Source organism: Callionymus lyra, chromosome 3 (genome assembly GCF_982586985.1).
Source record: "Callionymus lyra chromosome 3, fCalLyr1.hap1.1, whole genome shotgun sequence".
NCBI classification, from domain to species: domain Eukaryota; kingdom Metazoa; phylum Chordata; class Actinopteri; order Syngnathiformes; family Callionymidae; genus Callionymus; species Callionymus lyra.
The window spans coordinates 21,903,832-21,924,927 of NC_141820.1; the positions used below are offsets into that span (position 1 = coordinate 21,903,832).

The following is a 21,096-nucleotide window of genomic DNA, read 5'->3' on the forward strand; positions in this document are numbered from 1 at the left end:
GGTTACAAGAGAGAGTCCATTATGATGAAATAATGGCTTCACTTCTCCTCAAGCCAGCCGTAATCACGCCTCGCTTTGTTTATACAATGTGTCCCTTGGTGGTGGAGACTTCTGTGATTGATGATGCGCAGTGATATACCTCAATGCTTGACCAATCACAGCAGAGTGGGTGTGGTTATGGTAATAAATATTTAATTCCAGAAAAATGAAAAAAAGAGTTTTGTACAAAAATACATACTGATGAGTACAATTGAGGTCCAACATCTGTTTAACAGTTGCCCTTTAAACTCAACTGACCTTTATCTAGTGAAAAAGGCCCCCCAAGTGGACAAACACCAGATATATTAGAGTAAGTAAGTAAGTAAGTAAGTAAATTATATTTGTAGAACACAGGCGAGGGAAACACTGCATCACAAACATAACACCTCAGACTTGATACTAAAACAAATGATTTTATTCCCGATCATAAAAGAGAGCAAAAGTGACACAAAACATTCAAAAATCAACATGTTTACATAAAAAAGACTAAATTGTGATAAAGGTCTCATTAAAACGACTACAAATGTACTGAGCTAACGTATTTTAATTAAACTTCTATAAAAAACAACTTCTGCCAAAAATCGCAGACGTTTCCCCCCCCCCCATACACTCTGTACATGAAGACTCACTGATGAAGAAAGAATTTCCTTATGTTGTGGGTCATTCGTCCCAGGCGAAGTCGTGTGGCTGGAAGTCATCTCTCAGCTTTTGGCAGCACTCCTCCTCCTCTTCTCGAGTCTGTTTGCACTCCTTCCAATCCGCCCGAGTCGGGATGTTCAGCACGGCTTCGCTGGCCAGAACCTCCCTGTGATGAAGCATCGTCCAGTTGAAGAACGTAATCATCAGACGATACGATTTAAAGCTCGACTTCTCACCGTCCAAACTGCAGTGGGAAATTTCTCTGGATCCTATAGTAGAGCTTCTCTCCAGTATCCAACTCGACGTAGAAGTACGGTGTCCCAGGAGGAGCAATCTAGACGCAGAGGTTGATGAGTCTCTGCAGGTAGATTAAGGACGTGCTCAGTGATGCTTCACCTGCTTCAGGTCTGTGTGTTCAGGAATCTCCATCAACTCCATTTGCTGCTCCTGAGCCTGGACCATGAAAGCCTCCTTGATGTCCTCGGTGGTGCAGCGGTCGAGCGGAACAGGGACCACCTGTGTGGTAACATTTAAAAAAAAAATTCAGGTCCCAAATGATAGGGTTTAAAAAGTAAAAGGGCCAAACATCGACTCATCAGCAAACCTGAAGCTGCAGATGCTGACTCCTGTAGTTCCTCTCAAACATCACACAGCGCTCCCCCTTGCTCTTGTAGAAATTCTTCAACGCCGCCTTGTACTTCTCCATCTCCTCCACCACCTCAGAACTCAGGTCCACCACGGACTGGTAGTGACCGATGGGGAGGACCAGGATGTGTCTGGACGTCAGTCCGCCTTTGGCCATCGCCAAGTAACACTGAGGAGACGAGATGTGATGACATTTTTTTTCATGATGTGGAGAAAAATATGAAAAAATAAAAGTGATCAAAAGGAACTCACATGTGTGCCAATACTAAAGACCAGATGTTTCTCCACCTGAGGACTTGCCAGGCAGAACCAGCAGGGACCAGTTGGCTGAGCTGCTCACAGGAAACACTTGATAATTATAATATAGCTGATAATTTAATACCCAAGACTCACGGTGACGACGAGGTTGTTTGTTCCCGTCCTGCTGCCAGCCTCGTCTGTCTCCGTCCGACTGTCTCTTCCTGCCTCTGCCACGATCCCCGCTCTTGCTCAGGTCAAAGAAGAACTGACTGGGGGCCTCCTGAGGGGACAAAATCAGAGTCTTAAACAAATGGATCGACTTCACGACGTCAGTCACAATCGGCTACCTCTTCCTCCAACGCCTTGAAACCAGACTTCAGTGTTTCGCTTTTGTCCTTCCCCGAACGTCTGTACGGGCTCTCAGTCACATCCTGTGGCTGTTTCACCAATTCTGTCGGATCCATGGTTTTCATGGGAATTATGTTGAAGGCGTACAAATACTGCAGAAGAAACAATCAACATAAAATCTGTTAATTTGCTCATATGATTTATTTTAAATAATGAAAATATATCCAGAGATGAGGACAATCACCTTTTTCTTGGCAGGATTATTGACAGTTGCTAAGGCGATGAAGCGGCTGACGTGCTGAGCGTTCTCCTGCAGAACCAAATGGTTCCTGAGGAATAAAAATAAAAGTTCTGTTTATTGCCGTTCATAATGTTTCATTACTTATTTTATTTAGCAAATTATCATTTGTACCACAACGTCAATTATTTCCACATATGACATGAGGTTTCTACTCGTTCAACTTCACTCACCTGTACGGCACTCTCTCGTAGTGGACGCCCTCTAGTGCAGCAAAGTGGTATCGCGGCTTGAGTTTGTCTGCAAGGTTTGCCACAGAGGAACTTCCGCAGGTCTTTGTGTTTACTTCCTGTAAATTAAATCAACCACATCATGGCATGCGAGTGATGGCCAATCCTAGAGATTACTAATAAAGTCAAAGATGGCTGATTTATTACTGATGGAAGACTTGGTAAATGACACAGAACACTGGTTCTTGTCACAGTAACTCTAACAGGAAACTTTTTAAGCTGAAGCAGCAGAAGTTTTTAGGCTTCCATGTTTCACACTCTTTCACTGCTCCTTAATTCAACAGACACGCAGCTGTCACGCAACATCCCCCCAAAAAACAGAACTAAGTCCATTAAAATTGAAATAAGTTTTAAATTTGTGATGCGTCACTTTATTTGAATTTTTTTTTAAAATATCATGAGTGTTTTAGATGGAAACCACTGCAATAAATAAGCATGAACTGGGGCTCTCTCAAAAGCACTTGTACAAGTACTTCTCTGCTCTCACCATAGTAGTTCAGGTAACTTAAATGTCAAGTCAAGGTCGACACTATGGTCAATAGAGGTTTACAAGACAGTTTAAAATTAAGTAGTTGACTATGTTTGTTAACAAACTTGAGTATATAAAACACAGTAACAACAGATTAAGCATCTCTATTACCGGAGCGTTCCCGTAATTCCACACTCCCTTGGGCCACTGTGAAGTCAGCAGGATGTCCACCCCTTGGAACTTAGAGTTGCTGGTCAGCGGGGCCACCAGGGCCAACAGATCTTTGGGTGAGAAACACTGAGCCGGTGCTGGCTCCTGCTGAGCCTCCTGTCCACTGACATAGGCAATCTGAAGCCCCGAGGCTCCCGTAAACACACCACGCCGCCCTGTTGGTACAGTGAAATATACTTAGTGAAGAAGAGTTAAAGATGGATAGATAGACTAAGACACAGTGGAAATGTCAGATTTATTTTACCCAAATAGGTGATGTTTTCACAGAGTTCACAGCCATCAGAGCCAGAGAAGTTCTTCACCGTCTCCCGACTTGCAGCTCCAAGGATGTATGTGTGGATGGGAGCTTTGGAGAAAAACAGGGATCGTCTAAAATGCCTGATTATATACAACAATTACAGACGCTACCTTTCTTTGCTCCAGTTTTGTACTGCTGCCACTCTGCCTCCGATTCTGCTGTTGATCCAAAAAACTCTCCGACGCAAAGCAGCAGCTGCAATTAGACCATACATTACAGTTTATTTCTTTAAATGTACATTTTAAACTGTCTTTAATACTCGGATGAATGTTTTTCCAAGCCGTTCAGACACACTTACATCAAACTGTCCAGTTTTCTTCTGGATAGTTTGCACTCTGTTGAAAATTGCATTGATTCTCCCTTCAACATCCCCACACACCAGCCTGCAGAAAGAAAAGAACATGTTTATTACAGATTTGTTTTAAATATGTTTTCACAAAGGCGTGAATGTGTCCTGCGGAACTTTTGAGGACAGCATGGTTTCTGATGACAGATTCACGACTCAAAGTACACACGTATTACTTAATTTAGCCACCTGCAGAAAATAAATGCATTAAGTAACGTGTGATACTTAATGCAACGTGAAGCACCCAAACGTGAATTAACGAATTTTACCGGTATTTTAGAGGGAAACTGAAGCATGCGCACGATGAAACGAAATCTATCGATCTAAATGTAGAAATCTTCCGAACACCAAGTCCAGGCTGTACTTACACTCGCACAGGTTGCTGATCTCCCATAATTTCACTTAATTTCAGCCGACAGTGTTAAAATGTGTTTGTATTTTTGTGACTCGGAAACGTGTCCGTCAGAAATTAATGTCCGACGGAAGTAACAGTGGGACTATTTCCCAGTAATGGAGTCTTACTATATCTGCATTTGTTGAACGTCAATTACCAGTAGTTATACACATTATATTATATTGAAAGATTTTAAGGCATTTCCACAAACTCGATTTCTTAAATAGGAGTTTAAATAAAACGTCGAAAAAATTCAGGAAGGCATTTTCGAACGGACGCCCTGGTTGCCAGGTCTACCTTTTAAGAGGATGATTTAAGGTTGACTTTAGCTAATCAATTGTTATGAGTTTGTTTTTGTATGATAGGTAAATTGATTTAAACACGCTAATAATAAATTAAAGAAATGCTGTGACGCTAACTGAGTCGTTGTTTACAATATATGAAGTGCGGCGTTTCCACTATTCTGGCAACTCAACGTCCCGCAGAGAGCCAGTCCTCCATCCTGGCATTTGCCTTCATCCTGGTAACTCGCAAGTCCCCGGACCAAAAACAGGAAGTAAGTAGTCAAATCACCAGTTTAATTCGCTTTCTGTTCGGCGGCGAGAGTCGTGGTCGCGCACAGGAGACCCACGGGACAGAAATCATGACAGCGACGAAGAGATGCTCGTCGGATAATCGCTCGAGCGAAGATACGCCACAAGCTTGTCTTGTGGACTAACATGGCGCCGGAGATGTCTTTCATTTAAGTAGCTAGCTCACCGGCTGCTAACGGTTAGCACTGTATATGTGCGAGGAATAAACATCTGACACCGGGTTTCTGACTCCAGTCTATGGCTCTGGACTCATCGATCACAGGGTCGTCTTTAGAAACCCTGGTTTAATGGCTCTATTTCACATCATAGAGACGAGCCATCAATCGTTATTGTTTCAATTTAAATTCAAACCTAATGGTAGTTTCTAAATCAAAATTAAACGTTTATCTTGTATGTGATTGTGGTTTATTATCGCAAACCTTTTCATTTATTAAAGTGAACGTATATATTTGATACAACTGTGGATGTATTATTTCAAATTGTGTGAGTGATTTTATTTATGTATTCCTGCGATGGGATGGTTTCCTCTATAACGCCTTTATAAACAAGACGATGAACAATTAAATTCACAATTAAATTGTGTTGTTAAATCGGTTAAATAAATGTAAACCATAATTACACATAATTAAGTGTAACGATTTTTTTCCTGCCTTGTAGAACAACACAACTTTTGTAACCAATGTGTTGTCATGATCTTATGATTATGAGCTTCAAGATCTTTTAAGTCGTTTATCCTGATGTTTTTGTTTTACTTCTCCCCTCTAAACTAATCAAATTAAATTTTACCACTTAGATTCATTCATTCATTCTTACCAAATATCAGTCACTTTACCAAAAATGATGTCCATACTTCAATAACTCTTCAACAGGTTATTAATCTTTAGTGTCTAGGTTACCATGATAATCCAGGAATATTGTTAAATAATTCACTATTTTGATGCATTTTATTATGACGTAATGTCAGCTCCCATTCTTACTCGCGCCTACTGTTTCTGTATTGCTAATGTACTCTTATGATATAATATAATCTGTAACACAACTGCCACCTGCTGTCCCATTTAGCTTTTCTTTTATTGTAATTGCTGTACAATTATTATCAAATTATATAGACATAATTAAGCTTCACAACTGAGCTTAACAGTCTTATACAAACAAAAAAATATTGAATACAGTAAACATGTTTACTGTACAACATAGATGTTATGATGAGAAAGACTCTTCTTTAGGCATTTAGTATCCAAAATATTTGACCTTATAAGTAGAGGTATGTATTGTCACGAATCTGGCGATACCATATGTATCAAGATACAGGGTCAATACTATGATATTGCGATTTTGCTGTAGGAGACTCTATCCTTTCATCCGCAGTCATCGCTGAAAGTTTAATTCCCCGAAGTTTAATTTAAAGTTTAAGCAACACAAAAATGAAAAAACGGCATGGATATTTACATGTTAATTGTAAAACTAGAGTTATTTCATTTATACAGACTTTATTGTTTATATCTATATATTATTTTTTTCAATAAGTAATATATACAGTATCGTGGAATAGAAGATCATGACATATCGATATTTTTAAATAAATTTTATAATTTGATATCTTTATATATAGTATAGAGTCTAAAATCAGTTATATACTTTAATACTAAAATTAAAATTGTCACTTTGGCAAAAAAGAAAAAGTTGATGGATCAGATAAGAGCTGTTGTATTTTAGAACATACAACATGTACATGTGTTTGTTCCAGTATATAAACAAATAATTAATTATAGATCAATTATAGCCACTAGAGTACGTACATATGTGGAAAGTCATATGGTCAAATGTTCTCTTGGAGCAAGGTCAAAGGTGAACGGGTCTTTTTGTTCCTTTCTTTCGTATTATTGTTCTAGGCGCGTGATGAGCTCAGCTGCTGAGGATGGGGAGGCTGCCGAGTTAGACACAGCCAGTCCCGTCACTCTCAGCCAAGCAGGCGACGAAAGAATCTTCCTACACTCCCCCACAACTGGTGCGTCCATTTGAACACAGAATAGTGCACATGCTATCCAAGTTAGACTAATAAAACCATTATCTTCCTTTTCTCACTCGCTCACGTATAGATGATGATGCAGTGCCACTACAGAAGAAACCTCGACTCTCCACGGAGGAGCAAGATGCCTCAGAAACACAACGCTTCTCTGTCGTCACGTTACCAAGTAGGACCTGTTGTATATCTTAATAGGATTAGATAGTAATGCTCTATTATTCTATCAGTGTGTACTGTTTTTGTGAAAAAGGGGAAATGCGTTATTAAAACAAAGTTATATTCTTGAATACTTCATCTAATCCTTCTCTCAGCAGTCAGAACGTGTATGCAAACGCTGAATAAATAGTATATAATCATAATATCAACAGTTGTTGCAACTTAAAAAAAAGATTCTCTTAAAATAAAAAAACAGAGCAACACGATTACTATCAATGGCAATGTTGAAGAACTTATTTCTTTATCTTCACACTATTGACACTAAATATCACAACCTTATATCAATGTTCCTTTCATGTAGCAAATAGGCCTGATTCAATTACATTCAAACCCTTTAACGAAACAAACATTTGATTATGTGATTATTTTTCAGTGGCCGACAGCAACGAGAGCTTCGAGTTGACGATGACGGCCACAGCTGATGAAGACCTGTCAGAAGAAGGCGTAGCTCAGATCCAGGTAGATCAGAAATTCAACGTCAGCACGAAGGGGAAGTTTAACAGGAAGGTTTTGGGAGCTGACTTGATGAATCACTTACATTATACTCTGTGATTGTGATAAATGGTTGTCAAGCAAAACAAAGGAAGAAAAGTAAGTAAGTTAGCAAGTAAGTAAGGGTTATTTGTAAAGCACCTTTCTAGACCAGGGTCACAAAGAGCTTTAACAATCAAAAACAATACAAAATTAAAATATATATACTATAAAAGGCAAAGAACCAGAATTTGATCCTGAAAGAAACTGGCAAGAGTTTTAAGGATCGGAGAAATGTGAGTTCTTCTACTAGAGCAGCTCCTTCTTGTTTAGACACGAAAAATAAACTACAATAGTCCAAACGAGAAGATGCATGGAGTTTAATATGATCGAGAGATTTTACTGTAACAAGGATCAAATTAAAAAACAAGATATTTCAAAATGTAGTTATGTCATTTGGTATTATTATTATTCTACTTTATAAAAAATATTTTAAAATACAAAAAAACATTAAGAGTTTAAATTGAAGTACTCTATTTTAAAAAGTCATTTTCTTTCATTTATTTTGTGGAAACAAAGTATGCATGGATATAGTTGCTGCTCAGGTCTCGTTTAGAAAGTCAGGATGCAGAATCAAAGGTACTGAGGTTTTCCTTGACAATGACAGGATAGGAAAATATTCAAATTTGTTTAAAATATTGAATCAAGAATCTTGATTGTAAACGATTGTTCAATGATAATTTCTTCTTAAGATCCTTCAGGAAGAAGGCGAGAAGTCCGAAGTGGTGCCAGTCAGTCAGGCCTGGTTTACTACGAAAGAAGACAAAGACACACTGACTAACAAAGGTAACTGAACTCTCCAAAGTCTTAATTTAAAATCATTTACTAAGACAGTTTTGATTTCCAGGTCACAAGTGGAAACAAGGGATGTGGTCGAAAGAAGAGATAAACATTCTGATGAGTAACATCGATAAGTATGTGAAGGTATGTTGGAGTTTTCTGTCAATAAGTATCAACGTCGACGCTGAATATTTGACCGTGTGGCGTCAGGGCCGAGGCATCGACGACCCCGCAGAGATCATCTTCGACATGTCCAAAGAAGAGAGGAAAGATTTCTACCGCTCGGTGGCGTGGGGGTTAAACAGGCCACTCTTCGCCGTCTACAGACGAGTCCTCCGTATGTACGACAACCGCAACCACGTCGGCAAGTAAGTGCACGAGTCTGTGACACATTCATTCATGATCATTTACTGACGGTTTGCACCCACAGGTACACTCCAGACGAGGTGGACAAACTAAAGGCGTAAGTTTGTCTTCTGTTCTCTCCCTTTATTAACAGTGATTATTTATTTATTTTTCTCTTCCTTCTGTTTGTTTAAAGGCTGAGAGAGATGCACGGGAACGACTGGGCCACCATCGGTGCTTCTCTGGGTCGCAGCGCTTCTTCTGTGAAAGATCGCTGCCGTCTGATGAACGACACGTGCAACACCGGTGCGTCCAGAAAATATCAAGAAGGAATTCTCTCGCGGCTATAAACGACAGTGAAGAGGTCGCCTTTACAAGCAAAGTTTTATTGTCAGTCCATTTCCTAGATCGTTAAATGACATTTTAGGGCATTTTCAGTGGAGCTGTATTATATACTAGAAACATCAAGTGAAAAATATATATATTTTGTGAAAAATGTTTTATTTATCATGTTTCTTTAATTTTCTAAAAATGAATGACTATTTTTCTTCATTAGAATTTGATATGCAGTTGAAAAAACCTATGAATGGAAACACCTTCAAGAAAAACCCCAGGAGAAAATTTATATATTTATGTAATAACTATTATTAATTATAATATAAAGAAGTTTGGACATTATGTGAATAACAATCTTTTTATAATAATAATTCAATCCAAATCAATAAATATGAGGTGAAATATATTTGCGGAAAAGGTCAATATTTAATCGAATATAAACATTTAAAAATAAATATTTAAAGGAAAAAACATCCCAGAAAATTAAACGTTTACAAGTTGAGGACATTAATATTTGCTGCACAAGAACAAAGAAAGAAAGAACATTTTGACAAAAATATGCTCTGTGGCCCACAAGACATATTTACAATACTAGCTTCATGCTTCTGTGACGATGCAGGGACACATCAAAGTACTTCCAGTCAAAGACCATTTCCACTCATGGTTGTTTCTCTCAGGCAAGTGGAGCGAGGAGGAGGAACGCCGACTGGCTGAGGTGGTCTACGAGATGGCGGGTGTCTCGCCGGGGTCTGCGGTCACCGGGGGGGTCTCCTGGGCGCTGGTGGCGGAGAAAGTACGAACGCGTTCTGAGAAGCAGTGTCGATCCAAGTGGTTGAACTACCTGAACTGGAAGCACAGCGGCGGCACGGAGTGGACGAAGGAGGACGACCTGAGCCTCATAAGCATGTGTGTGATGACCGGTGTGTGGAGTCGGAGTCTTGTGTTACACGTGTCGTTTGTGTTGTAGAATTTTGCGGATGAAAGTCGAGGACGAGAACGACATAAAGTGGGAGGAGCTCGCCGGCGGGTGGAGGAGCGTCCGGTCTCCCCAGTGGTTGCGGTCCAAGTGGTGGAGCATCAAGAGACAAGTGCCGGACCACAAGGACGTCCCCTTTAAACGTAAAAGACACACTCAGGCGTGGACGTGTGCTGAGGCTTGATGGGATGTTGTGTACCCACAGTTCTGCTCAACACACTACATGAAGTCATGTCTCACATGGCGAGCGGACCAGGAAGTCCCTGCGCTGGTTCCACCGCGCTGCAGATCCGAGTGACACGACTGGAGGAGAGCAACAGCAGCAGCCAGACCCCGAGCTCCGTGGCCGCTCTGCAGATCCCTGTTCAGATCCCGCTGCAGATTACACACCTGGGTGAGACACAGGAGCTCTTGTGGCAGATCGGTCTATAAAATCCACTCTCTGACATGTTATTTTGTCTCAGCCTCTGATTCCTCTGCAACCACAAGTGACAGTGAGACCATAACGCTGAACACAGGAGCCCTGCAGACCCTGGAGATCCTGCCTGTACGTCCCTTTAACCCTTTATTTTTCAGCACATTTCTCACTCAACACATCCTCATAAAACAGTTTCTAATTTAGTTCCGGAGATTATTCAGGCTCTACCACACAAGCTGAAAACATGCAGAGATTCAACCTCAATATCAGCAGAACAACCGAATAATAAAAGTTAAGAAGTGAAATGTAAAACCACGTTTAATATATTTACCAGGTTAAATTTCTGTGTCAGAAAGTATTGTGTTCACCCTGTTGTCAGGTATTTATTGTTCAACAAACGTTTCTTCTTCAAAAGCAAGGTAAAGATGAGCTTTTATTGTTGTGAAACATTAAATCTGATAAAACCCGAGATGCACAACCATAATTGTTTCTGAAAAATGTGTGTATTCTTTTACAAAGATTTAATCTGAGGCCGTTTTCCCACTTAAACCAGAGGTGAAATGGAAATATGAGGAAATTCCTCAGGGGGGAAATATATACTGTGACTGTTGTCAGGGTCGACATGGCAACAGATAAGTGTGAAGAGACGAAATATGATAGAAAAATCTTTTTTTTTTAAACGCAAGGAAAAAAGTAAAAGGATTAAAAATATCAACCTTTTCATAGGTTGATATTTTTATAACCATACATGTGTCAATAACAATAAAATATTAGCTCAATATTCACTCAAACTCAGAGTGTCAAGAAAACGAGTCAAGAAATCAACGTGTTAGCTGTCATGAATGTTGTCTACACCAGGGACACATAAATGTAACCATAACCTGAAAAACATGCAATGGCATTTGTCTTAGAAAATAGTAATAATAACACATCACTCTAATCTATAATAACAACACACTCAGGTGATTTGGCCAAAAGTAGTTTCTGCACGTATCTCTAAGTTCCATCCTTCTAACGCTTGTTTTATTCCGTCCAGTCTTTCCATCTCCAGCCGACCGGCACACCTGGAACGTACTACCTCCAAACAACTACAAATCCAGGGATGCCGCTGAGCCTCTCGGCCAGTCCCGGCCTTCCTCTCAGCCTGTCCAACAACAGCACGGTCACTCTGACCACGGCCTCCTCCCCCGCCTCCGCAGAACAACACATCATCCTCCAGAGTTTGTCGGTCGGTGTCGAAGCTCATCTCTGACTCTCGTCTCCATTTCAACCTTTACTCTGGCCTCCTCCAGACTGAGCAGCTGTGCTCCAGCGACAGCGTCATCATCCAGACGGTCACCACCGAGCCGACTCCTCCGGACTCTCTGAACCAGACGCAGCTGATCGAAGAGACGGAAGACGACGTCATCAATGTTTCTCGGCTTTTGGAAGACACGGATAATGAGACGGAAACACAGGAGCCGATACCCGAGAGCCTCGGTGACAAGGTGTTCAGTTGAATCAACATTATTTATTTAATCGTTAATAAAAGTTCTGTTGAGATACTAATACTTGTTATGTTTTAGTGTTTGTTTACTTCGTTGCCATGTAATTATTATTTTTATTATTATTATTGGCAGTTTTGTTAATGATTATTATTACTTTTTTATTTACTTATACTAATTATTCATTTTTTACTTTTTGTTCTTGTATATCAGCTTGTTTTTATTCATCAAATATGACTTTGATACTTTTAATAGTTTTCTTTTTTGCACTAAACATGTTTATCTTAAAAGCCAATTAACTCTGATACAAAGTAAAATGTACCTTTTTAAAAGATTAATATGTTTCTTTACTAACATAAACTAAACACTAAGTTACACTATTGTTCTCAGTTTAAAACTGACAGGAGAATTAAAACATATCCCGGAATATAACATATTATTTTCACTGTATTATAACATGGTTCCATTTCTAATTTCTCAGGTTTTATCTCATTCATTCTATTTTGTGCTCACGATGCATTTCTGTCCAACAGGAGTTGAGTTCTCCTCCTTCAGAAGATCCAGTGGTGCCTTCTGCTATAGCATCAGACAACACAGTCCTCATCGTGTCGCCTCCCAACATCAGCAGCACATTAACAGGTGAAGAAATATTCCTCAGAGAATCTCACGAGGTCAGAGTCAAACATAAGAACGATTTATAGTTGTTATTTATTACCAGTTAATTTGTAAATTATAAGTAAAAATAATTGCTTTTACAAAATAATACAAAAATATAACAAAATAGACAAATATTTTCCATTTATATGAAAAAAATATGTATAGTTTATAGTTATCTTATGAATTATATTTGATTTTATATATTTGAAATGTATATAATGTAATCATATACAATAAAACAATGATTTTAGGCTTTTCAATAATGTACTGACCTAACTACACTGTGTAAAAACATTTGATCTATTTCATATTCAACTATTTTTAGATATCAAGGCCCCTCTCAGCAGTCTCGATATATAATGAGAGCTCTTTAGAAACTGTCATCACCCTTCTCTGGCTCAAGCTGTTATTGTTGTTATTTCAAGTCATTGCTTCTCAACACCAGCACAGGAAATGTGTTCAAAGTTTTTCTGGTCAGAAATGTTTTCTACTTTCAATGTCTAACACTCAGAAAAGATTAAAAGTTAAAATGTATCAAAATGTTCCAGGTCGGGTTGATAAACAATCTACTATATTTACTATTTATTTAAATTTCCATGCTGGTTATATAATTTTGTTACAAAACAAACATGAGGACACCGTTTTATGAAACCTCATCGACTGTTTAATGAAAACCTAAGAACGAATCACTGACCAACCATCGCTCTTTGTAAATACATATTTCAAATGAACACCATCTATTTGTTTAAAGTGGTTTGTTTTTCTCAGTATATGCCATGTTTGTTGTGTTAATTCAGCAAAGAAGAAGAAAGAAGATAAAATGGATACGTCTAGACACTATATTATATATGATAACTTCTATTATAACTGTGCTCTTCTAACACTGTGGATGTGTCCGAGTCATTGTTTCTACCTTCATTCCATTTCTCAATTCATCTGTTCATTTCTCCTTCTAGATCCAATTTTGGAGAACCAAGAGATTTCCGACTGATCCGGTGAGTTTCAATCCGGCCGCATCTGTGGCAGGATCGAGGACAACGGGAGACATCGACGGACACTGTGAGTTTAGGACTAAACCAGGAAAAAGACTGTTTTGAAAAACAAAGCTTCAAACTGGACCCCTGGATCAAATGTGAACCAAATATTGGCTGAGCCAAAGAGACTTTTATTCATAAATGTTTGTGGATATCATGTTGTGTTGTATAAATTTCCAATGGAAACTTGAATAGTTGTTACCTTTTCATCAACTCAACACTTTCTTATCTCTATTTAAACAGCATTACTCTTAAACTGTTTTTTCACAAGGTTGGATTCTGATTCACTCAACGTTGTTTTCAGGCGTCGTTAGATTTTACTCCTGGAATAAATAATCAGTTGATGCTACTTTATGCTTTCATGGCAGCTCCAGACGTCCTACATGTCTTTGACACCTGAACACATCCATGATAAGTGATGGTGTAATGAAGCTTCATGAAGTAGTGTCATGTTGTTAAAAGGTCAGTAGGTGGCGCCATCAGTTTAAAAATGATGTAATGTTTCTTTAGAACAGTTGCTCAAAACAAAGGACAATGGTGCAGAGGCCGCCATCTAGTGGACTCTGAGGATAATGACATGCTTCATGAAGCTTCGTCAGACCATCACTATTCATGATCCCCTGCGGAGGTTTGTAAGACAAAACATCTCAAATCAACACATGTTGGTATGATTTAATCATGAAAATGAAAACTATCGAGACAATAGAGGTTATACATTTTTTATTTCATGAAACTTTAAATAGAAAAGTATTGTGTGGTTTTGACAATCCTGAAGTCGTGGCAAGTTATCGTGACGTGGCTTGGATGTAAACAAAACTACAGCAACGGACAGAAGGTGAGATTCCATCTTTAGACAGGTCGACTTTGAAGTCTCGCACCTTTGACACAACCTTCATCAAAGCAGTGACACCACAGTCTGATCACTGCACTCAAGCTAACCTGCAGCAAATCCCCGCTTATTACTGATCAAGAGCTAAAATCAAATCTTTGGGTCTGCTTTTTCATCACATTAGGCTCATGTTTGTCTTTTTCTCTTGAAGTCGAGCGCCTGGTGATGGAATAGCAGATTATTTGGATTTACACAGAAAAGAAAAGTCAAGTATTTGCCGTACAGCATTTTGGAATTCTTGAATCAACCAGCCGTACATGTACAGCTGCAGCTTCGAGAAGACCTACAATAATCATTAAAATATCCAAATTCAGGCTGTAGACATGAAGTCAACTGACTCGTAAATACACGTGGTTAGAGATGCAACCATGTGCCTTCATTTCCACCATTTTTTGGCGCTATAAATTAACAAACATGAAGCACTCGGACATTGAAGTGGCAGTTATTAGTGCAGTAGTACAGAACATTTATACGCGGGTCGTCGCCGTGCAGCTGCAACGTGAAGAGCCATGGAATGTTTGATTCATTGTTGGAATGAAATCGCTGCACTGGACCTCGGAACCTCTTAAATGACCTGGAACAGTCAATATTTAGAATTAAATAAAAAAAAAAGTGGTCTTTTCAACAGCCAAGTTTAACTGGACAGCAGTAACTTAAAACTTTTGTCTTTATGACTTTAATCTAAAATAACACATCAGTAAAGTTCTCTACATGTAACGATTTACTAGACGTCACCTTCTGAAACTGACTTATTTTCATTTGCCTCTTCATACAAAGTACATGTAAATTATAGGAGCATTCTGGAAAAGCATTTTATAACGCAGCATATGATGAAAATATAGAAGCAGAGTCATTGTATATTGCTGCACGTACGTGAAGGTTATAACCTGGATTTAAATATATATATGGCACATTGGTCACTATTATGTGGCTACATATTGTTGTTACATGCTTTATGACAATATATATATACGTGGCTTCATACACTCGAAAGAACTGAGAATGAAGTAGATCGGTTGGAAGTGTTACTACACAACGCTGCTTTGTTACACAATAAGGCCTCACTACACGTCATACGGAGGTTACTGCTGTCCTTTTAAACGTTAGCATCTCAAACACGCCACCAGCGCTCAGTGCAAGAATTGGCAACGCGAGATAGAAAAATCCAGCCAACGTTACGAAATAAAAGTGTTGCATAAGTCGCTCGCTGAACCCTGATGCTACGTCGTTATTGCCGTGTGTCGTCTACAGTACTAACGTGCACTTCTTTACAGCGACGGTCACGTTGAAAGGAAAGTCCCCCAGTTTTGTTTTAGATCTTTAAATATTAAAGCGTTGGACAGGAAGTTATTTCTGTACGACGTCCAGAGCTGCAGATGTTCTCCTCATGAGGTTCGAACAGGATTTATTCATGTTGCCTTTTTACCACATCTTCAAAATATCTTTGATTTAAATTTGTGATTATTACAATAGTAAATATGTATTACTTTATCTTTAATGACCCCAAATATAAAAATGTAGATAGGAAAACAACAGCATTCATCTATTTCCGATAAAAATGTATAAGAATTGTTTTATTTTAAACTCCAGTGACTGTTTCCCCATTAGATGAGTTACCATGGTAACATTCAGGCACAGAAAAGCCCATAAAACACTAGAGGGGGTGATTTTCCTTTAACTTCATATCATCCGTTAAGGTACACAAGTCTGTGAAATTATTCTGCTTGTAAACGCTTCATCTTGAAACCTCTAGCTGTGCGTCTAAACATCTCAGCACCAACGCGTCCACTGGGTTCATCCCAGAGAACAGGACTTGTTCTGGTCTCGCTCGAGAGTTCGAGTCCCATTGTCTGTTCCACACCGCGGGTCAGAGTCAGTGAGTCCAGCTGCTCCTCACTTGGCTTCATGGAAGTAGAGGTTGGCACAGAGACACAGTAGCATGATTGATGCCAGCATGTAGTAGATGAGATTCCTGAATTTGGGCTCCAGGTCGCCCTGCCGGTACCAGAATATCTGAGAAGCAAATCAGTACTTCCTTAAACAACCAAGCATTTGAATCACGAAGAAGCCATAATAAAATGGTGATTGTAAACACATTAAAAAACAGATGAGTCGCAAAAAGAGAATGTTGTAAAAGCAAAATAACTTCATGATCAAAAGTCAAGTGGGTAACAGAGGAGATAAAAGGTGCAGCACAAAAACATCTTCTCTTATTCCAGAAGAACATTGCTGATGAGACACACAGAAAAGCATCAAGAAACAAACAAGGACTTATTTTTGTTAAAATGATGTCCTCCCCCAAAATATTGGTCTGAAATATTCAGGGTTTTTTCGTAGTAAAAAAACTTAAAGGGCAACTAATGTGTAAACCCAACTCTCCTGACTTGACATGTTTCAAATGTTGAAGTCTACATTCTCCAAGATGCTATAAGTCCCTCATCATGACCATGTTTTGAACTTATTACTTTCACTTTTGTACCATGTGTTAAATCTTGGCGAACAAGAGGTTATGAGAGCGGAGTCCATTATGACATAATATTAGCTTCACTCCTCCAGCCAGCTGTAATCACGCCTCCCTTTGTTTAAACAACGAGTCCCTTAGAGGTGGAGACTTCCAGGATTGATGATGCGATGTGACAAACCTTGACTTAAACACTTTGCAACATAAATATTTCCATGAAAAGAGAGTTTTGTACAAACAGACACACACTGATGCTACAATAGAGATCTATTTAAATCAACACATGACCTTTAAGTTGAACCAAAATCGGACAGTGGTCTGAACTATGTGACAAGGTATACCATGTGTGTAAATGTCTGTAGTTTAGTTGTGTGTCTGTAGTTTACCAGCACTATGGTGGACCCACAGGCCAACAGGATGCACACGGCGAAGAAGACATTGAGTGGTCGTGGAGGCAACGATGGAAACACAAACGAGCTGATCACCGTCACCTGCACAACAGAAACAGGTAAACATAAGAGATCCATCCTCATCAACCCTCTGAGCCAGTGGTTCTCATCTGACCTGATACATAAAAATTAAAAGTTTGAGTCTCACAACTGATGTATTATTGTTTAATAAAATAACTTGGTTCTACCATTAGAGATTAATGGCACTGCCAGATACAACCGTGACGCATCTTTAAGGTAAATAACTGAATCAAAACATTTGTTAGATCATTTTCTTTTACTTACCAAGACAATCACGGATGTGAATCCACCCACGGCGAGGTTGATGATTCGGTCCTAGAAGGCAAACACACACACATTCCGCTTAATCACACTGAAGCACTTGGAAATTACAAGCCGTGTGGCTGGAGCCTCGTACTCGCGCCGACGTCTCCCCGAACAGAGGTCTGTTGTCAAGCCCGCTGGTGCCGTACGTCCTGCTGTTGAAGTCATCCATGGCTGCGACGGCCGACACTCAGAAGTGCCACCTCCTGGAGACAGCAGTGCATGCTAGCCAGCTTTTAAAGTCGGGGAGGCTGTCAACAGAGTGACGCTGACATGCTCAGAGTGCTGCGGGCTTCTCACTTTATCTGGAAGATAAACAACAAAAAACTATTAAAAAAAAGATGTTCCAGCTAAAATAAGATCAGTTGTGGTAACAAATACTGGAAAACGTTTCATAACAGATTCTCAAAACTTAAAAGCGTTGACGTCAAAGCATATTTTTTAGAGATTCCACTAACTCTAGTGTTAAAAACACGGGCAAAGTTCAGTTTGCTAAAATAAGATGCTGATCAACAGAAAAGAAAATCTCAGTTTCACTTCCTCTGACTAGAAGTGTGATGCGACACCGCAGCTGTGAAAAAGGGGAAACCAAACGCAGCCACAGTTGATCAGATAAACAGTTATACATCAGCTTTATTAGTTCTGTCTACTGTATGTTGCTTTTTACATTTTTAATTTAGTGGAGGGAATGGAAAAAAAACACAGCTGGGATCACAGTTGAGCAGAAACTCCCAGTAAACTTGTAGCATATTTCACAGAAGTCATGGAAAACTCTGACTAAAGCAAACATTTGAACCAACAGTTTTCAAAGAATAAACAATATATTTCCAAGGAGCTGTTAGCTGAAGCCTTTACTCCCATTTCGGTCAGAAGGCAGCGTGATGGGAAATAAAACTCCCACGAGAGCTTTCTCAGCACAAAAAACACCCCCAGAGAGAAACAAGAGCTTCATTATAAAATGTCACCAGTGCCTCAAAGCTACATTCCTCCACAACCTTGTGATCCACTAGGCTCCTTTAAAGTGACCCCAAGACTCAACGATGCAAATTGGAAAACATCCATGTATTTGTTACACTCATGGGAATTAGTGTCATTTTAATGAAAACTTCTGATTCCAAAAAAATAAAACATACATGAACGAATGAGTTGAGAAATAAGTGAATATATAGAAAGATAAGTAAGTAAGTAATTTTTATTTGTATAGCGCTTTTCCAGACCAGGGTCACAAAGCGCTTAAACAATCAAAACAATATTCAATATAGTATATATTTTAAAGATCAAGATAAAAATGGTAACACAACAGGAGTTCCAGAAAATCAAGCAGAAATAAAAATTTAAAAAATAAGTGTAGATTGGTCTCAATCTAAATAGCTAAAACCTAGACTTGACACAAGAACCATTCTTTATCATGGCTACATATTATTAAATAAAACAAACATGTTAAGTCAAATTCAACACATTAAGCGCGTCTGTGATGCTCAAGGCAAACAGTGTAAATAAAACAAATAAACGCGGCTGACATGACAGGTTTGAATGACACAGAGCTTACCTTGGGGAGTCAAATACTATACATTAAACCTGACGTGTAAACAGACACAAACACACGGTTCAAGAATGTTACTAAAAAAACAAAAACGAAACTCATGTCGAGATCATAAGATCGACCTTTACTGAGCGAAGCTAAGCTAGGCCAACTCTCGAGCTAATCGAGCTAAGCTAACACGAATATTAGCGCCTGTAAAGCAGATATTAGCCACAAAAACAACCACAAACTAGGGACCGATGAGGAGCGTTTTAATGTCAATTCAAGCCGTTATTTGTCTCGTCGGTCACTTGCCTTACGGAGCGAGTGTGGACTCCTCTGGAGACATAACTTCTCTGGGGCCACTGCAGGGAATAAGCCCGGTAGCTTCGGTACAAATGCTATTAAAGGCGAGTTCAGTGACCGTAGTTAGCCGACGGTAATACAATTATTATTTAATAATCCATATTATTGACAGAAAATTTGCGTGTATTTTTTAAATATATAAATTGTTCTTTATTAATGTTGAAAAAAAATCTCGCAAGTTGTTTTAATTTTTATTTCAATTTCGCCAAAAAATATGGCGATAATATGACGCAATAATTAGCAATAAAAGGGTGATAAAGTAAAATAAATATAAATATCGCTTTAAGAATGTATTTACGTAAATATCCCAATACACTTTGAGAAGAAATATTATTATGAGGATTATATTTGTTACTCACCTACAGTTTGGTTTTGTCTCCTTATTAAAAAATGTTTATATATATATTTTTTTAAATAAAAGATCCAACTTTACTGTGTAAAAAGCGTCTCTTCCCTCTGGTTCCTGAAAAAGAAAGATGCTCGGTCATGAAAAGCAGAAGACTACATACGGTTGACTCGTCACGTGAGAGGAGGGTGACAAGTGTCACCCTTTAATCCAGGATGAGAAGCACAAGTCAAACTTTAAACACATGAAGAAAATGAACGCAAATAACCCATTGTTGCTCGTTGACTTTTTATAAAACAATAAAACATATTGACACAGACCAACGAGGTCATAGATGTCATTGAAGGACTCGTTTGTTTGACCTGAAGTGCAAGAATAATAATTCAACTTCAGAGATAATCTGTTTATATTTATTAAAACTGTTTGGGCCACGGGGGCAGCGGTCACAGTAAAGAACCCCAAACAAATTCCCCCCACAATGCTTTTCTGTATTTTTTTGTAAATGTAAATATATATTTTAGTTTACACATACGTTTTACACATACACTGGCAACCATTTAACCTGAAGTATTTAATAACCTTTTTATTATGCTTATTTTATTAATGAAGTCTCAAACATTTGCAACACAATTTAATACATTTCTTATATTCTGTGTTTGACAAAATAGCTAAAAGTAATTCTTGAAATGCTGGAGCTTTAGAGTTAGATAAATATACTTTATTTCCACCCCAAACTAGGATTCTACACATTTGGATAATAATAAACATTTATTTTGTGCTTACACTTGTCAAACCAGACCCATGGTGTATTTGAGTAAAAACCTAATCCCAAGTAAAGTAAACCCACAGGGTGTTTGAGTAACTAGTTGGAAACACAATGACAAAGGTTCTCTGAATCCACAAGACTGAAAAGCATCACCAGCACAACTACACAAAAACATAAATAACAGTTATATCAATTTATGAATCTATAATATTAATCCCAACGTCAAGGGAATAAATTAATATAATTCCATATTTACTGTTATTTCTAAAAAAAAAGAAGCAGCTAAGGCTTTTCTTGTAACTTTTATAGCATACATATTTAAGAGATAATCTTATACCAAAGTCATTCTGTTAGCAGTGAGAATGTATAATTTATATTAAAGTAGGTCCCAACTGTTTTT

At 38.6% G+C, this 21,096-nt stretch overlaps 3 protein-coding genes across 4 annotated transcripts; 1 reads left to right on the forward strand and 2 right to left on the reverse strand.

Moving 5' to 3' along the window:
- Positions 1-463: 463 nt before the first annotated feature.
- Positions 464-4,261, reverse strand: cwf19l1 (CWF19 like cell cycle control factor 1). Its single transcript, XM_087787025.1, has 14 exons — positions 4,152-4,261; positions 3,736-3,820; positions 3,548-3,632; positions 3,384-3,485; positions 3,080-3,294; positions 2,383-2,498; positions 2,156-2,240; positions 1,911-2,063; positions 1,717-1,843; positions 1,576-1,655; positions 1,283-1,492; positions 1,075-1,194; positions 915-1,012; positions 464-844 (listed from the first exon to the last, which is right to left on the reverse strand). Exons 1-14 carry the CDS (start codon positions 4,175-4,177, stop codon positions 700-702), a joined length of 1,647 nt encoding a protein of 548 aa, XP_087643151.1. The 5' UTR covers positions 4,178-4,261; the 3' UTR covers positions 464-699.
- Positions 4,262-4,667: 406 nt separating this feature from the next.
- Positions 4,668-13,622, forward strand: dmtf1 (cyclin D binding myb-like transcription factor 1). The gene is made up of 17 exons (XM_087787024.1): positions 4,668-4,733; positions 6,663-6,778; positions 6,870-6,965; positions 7,386-7,471; positions 8,236-8,329; positions 8,391-8,467; positions 8,534-8,691; positions 8,754-8,786; positions 8,865-8,974; positions 9,682-9,910; positions 9,972-10,123; positions 10,186-10,374; positions 10,445-10,527; positions 11,435-11,626; positions 11,691-11,885; positions 12,416-12,521; positions 13,496-13,622. Exons 2-17 carry the CDS (start codon positions 6,670-6,672, stop codon positions 13,528-13,530), a joined length of 1,944 nt encoding a protein of 647 aa, XP_087643150.1. The 5' UTR covers positions 4,668-4,733; positions 6,663-6,669; the 3' UTR covers positions 13,531-13,622.
- Positions 13,623-14,278: 656 nt separating this feature from the next.
- tmem243b (transmembrane protein 243, mitochondrial b) lies at positions 14,279-20,098 on the reverse strand. Of its 2 annotated transcripts, none has more exons than XM_087787036.1 (5): positions 19,944-20,098; positions 17,791-18,001; positions 17,658-17,708; positions 17,310-17,414; positions 14,279-16,475 (listed from the first exon to the last, which is right to left on the reverse strand). In XM_087787036.1, the coding sequence occupies exons 2-5, from the start codon at positions 17,866-17,868 to the stop codon at positions 16,356-16,358; spliced, it is 354 nt and encodes a 117-aa protein (XP_087643162.1). In that variant the 5' UTR covers positions 17,869-18,001; positions 19,944-20,098; the 3' UTR covers positions 14,279-16,355. The 2 variants fall into 2 exon arrangements, with proteins under 2 accessions (XP_087643162.1, XP_087643163.1); XM_087787037.1 differs by lacking the exon at positions 19,944-20,098 and adding an exon at positions 19,534-19,635.
- Between the last annotated feature and the right edge of the window lie 998 nt (positions 20,099-21,096).

Excerpts from the sequence above, each read along its gene's own strand:
- dmtf1 (XM_087787024.1), top strand. The coding sequence starts at position 6,670 with ATGAGCTCAGCTGCTGAGGATGGGGAGGCTGCCGAGTTAGACACAGCC. Across the intron at positions 7,472-8,235 it reads AAGGCGTAGCTCAGATCCAG|ATCCTTCAGGAAGAAGGCGA; the intron begins GTAGATCAGAAA and ends TTTCTTCTTAAG. Across the intron at positions 8,975-9,681 it reads GAACGACACGTGCAACACCG|GCAAGTGGAGCGAGGAGGAG; the intron begins GTGCGTCCAGAA and ends TGTTTCTCTCAG.
- tmem243b (XM_087787036.1), bottom strand. The coding sequence starts at position 17,868 with ATGGATGACTTCAACAGCAGGACGTACGGCACCAGCGGGCTTGACAAC. Across the intron at positions 17,709-17,790 it reads TCGGGGAGACGTCGGCGCGA|GACCGAATCATCAACCTCGC; the intron begins GTACGAGGCTCC and ends TTTGCCTTCTAG. Across the intron at positions 16,476-17,309 it reads GTGGGTCCACCATAGTGCTG|ATATTCTGGTACCGGCAGGG; the intron begins GTAAACTACAGA and ends TTTGCTTCTCAG.
- cwf19l1 (XM_087787025.1), bottom strand. The coding sequence starts at position 4,177 with ATGGGAGATCAGCAACCTGTGCGAGT. Across the intron at positions 3,486-3,547 it reads CAAAACTGGAGCAAAGAAAG|CTCCCATCCACACATACATC; the intron begins GTAGCGTCTGTA and ends TTTTCTCCAAAG. Across the intron at positions 2,499-3,079 it reads GGAATTACGGGAACGCTCCG|GAAGTAAACACAAAGACCTG; the intron begins GTAATAGAGATG and ends TTTAATTTACAG.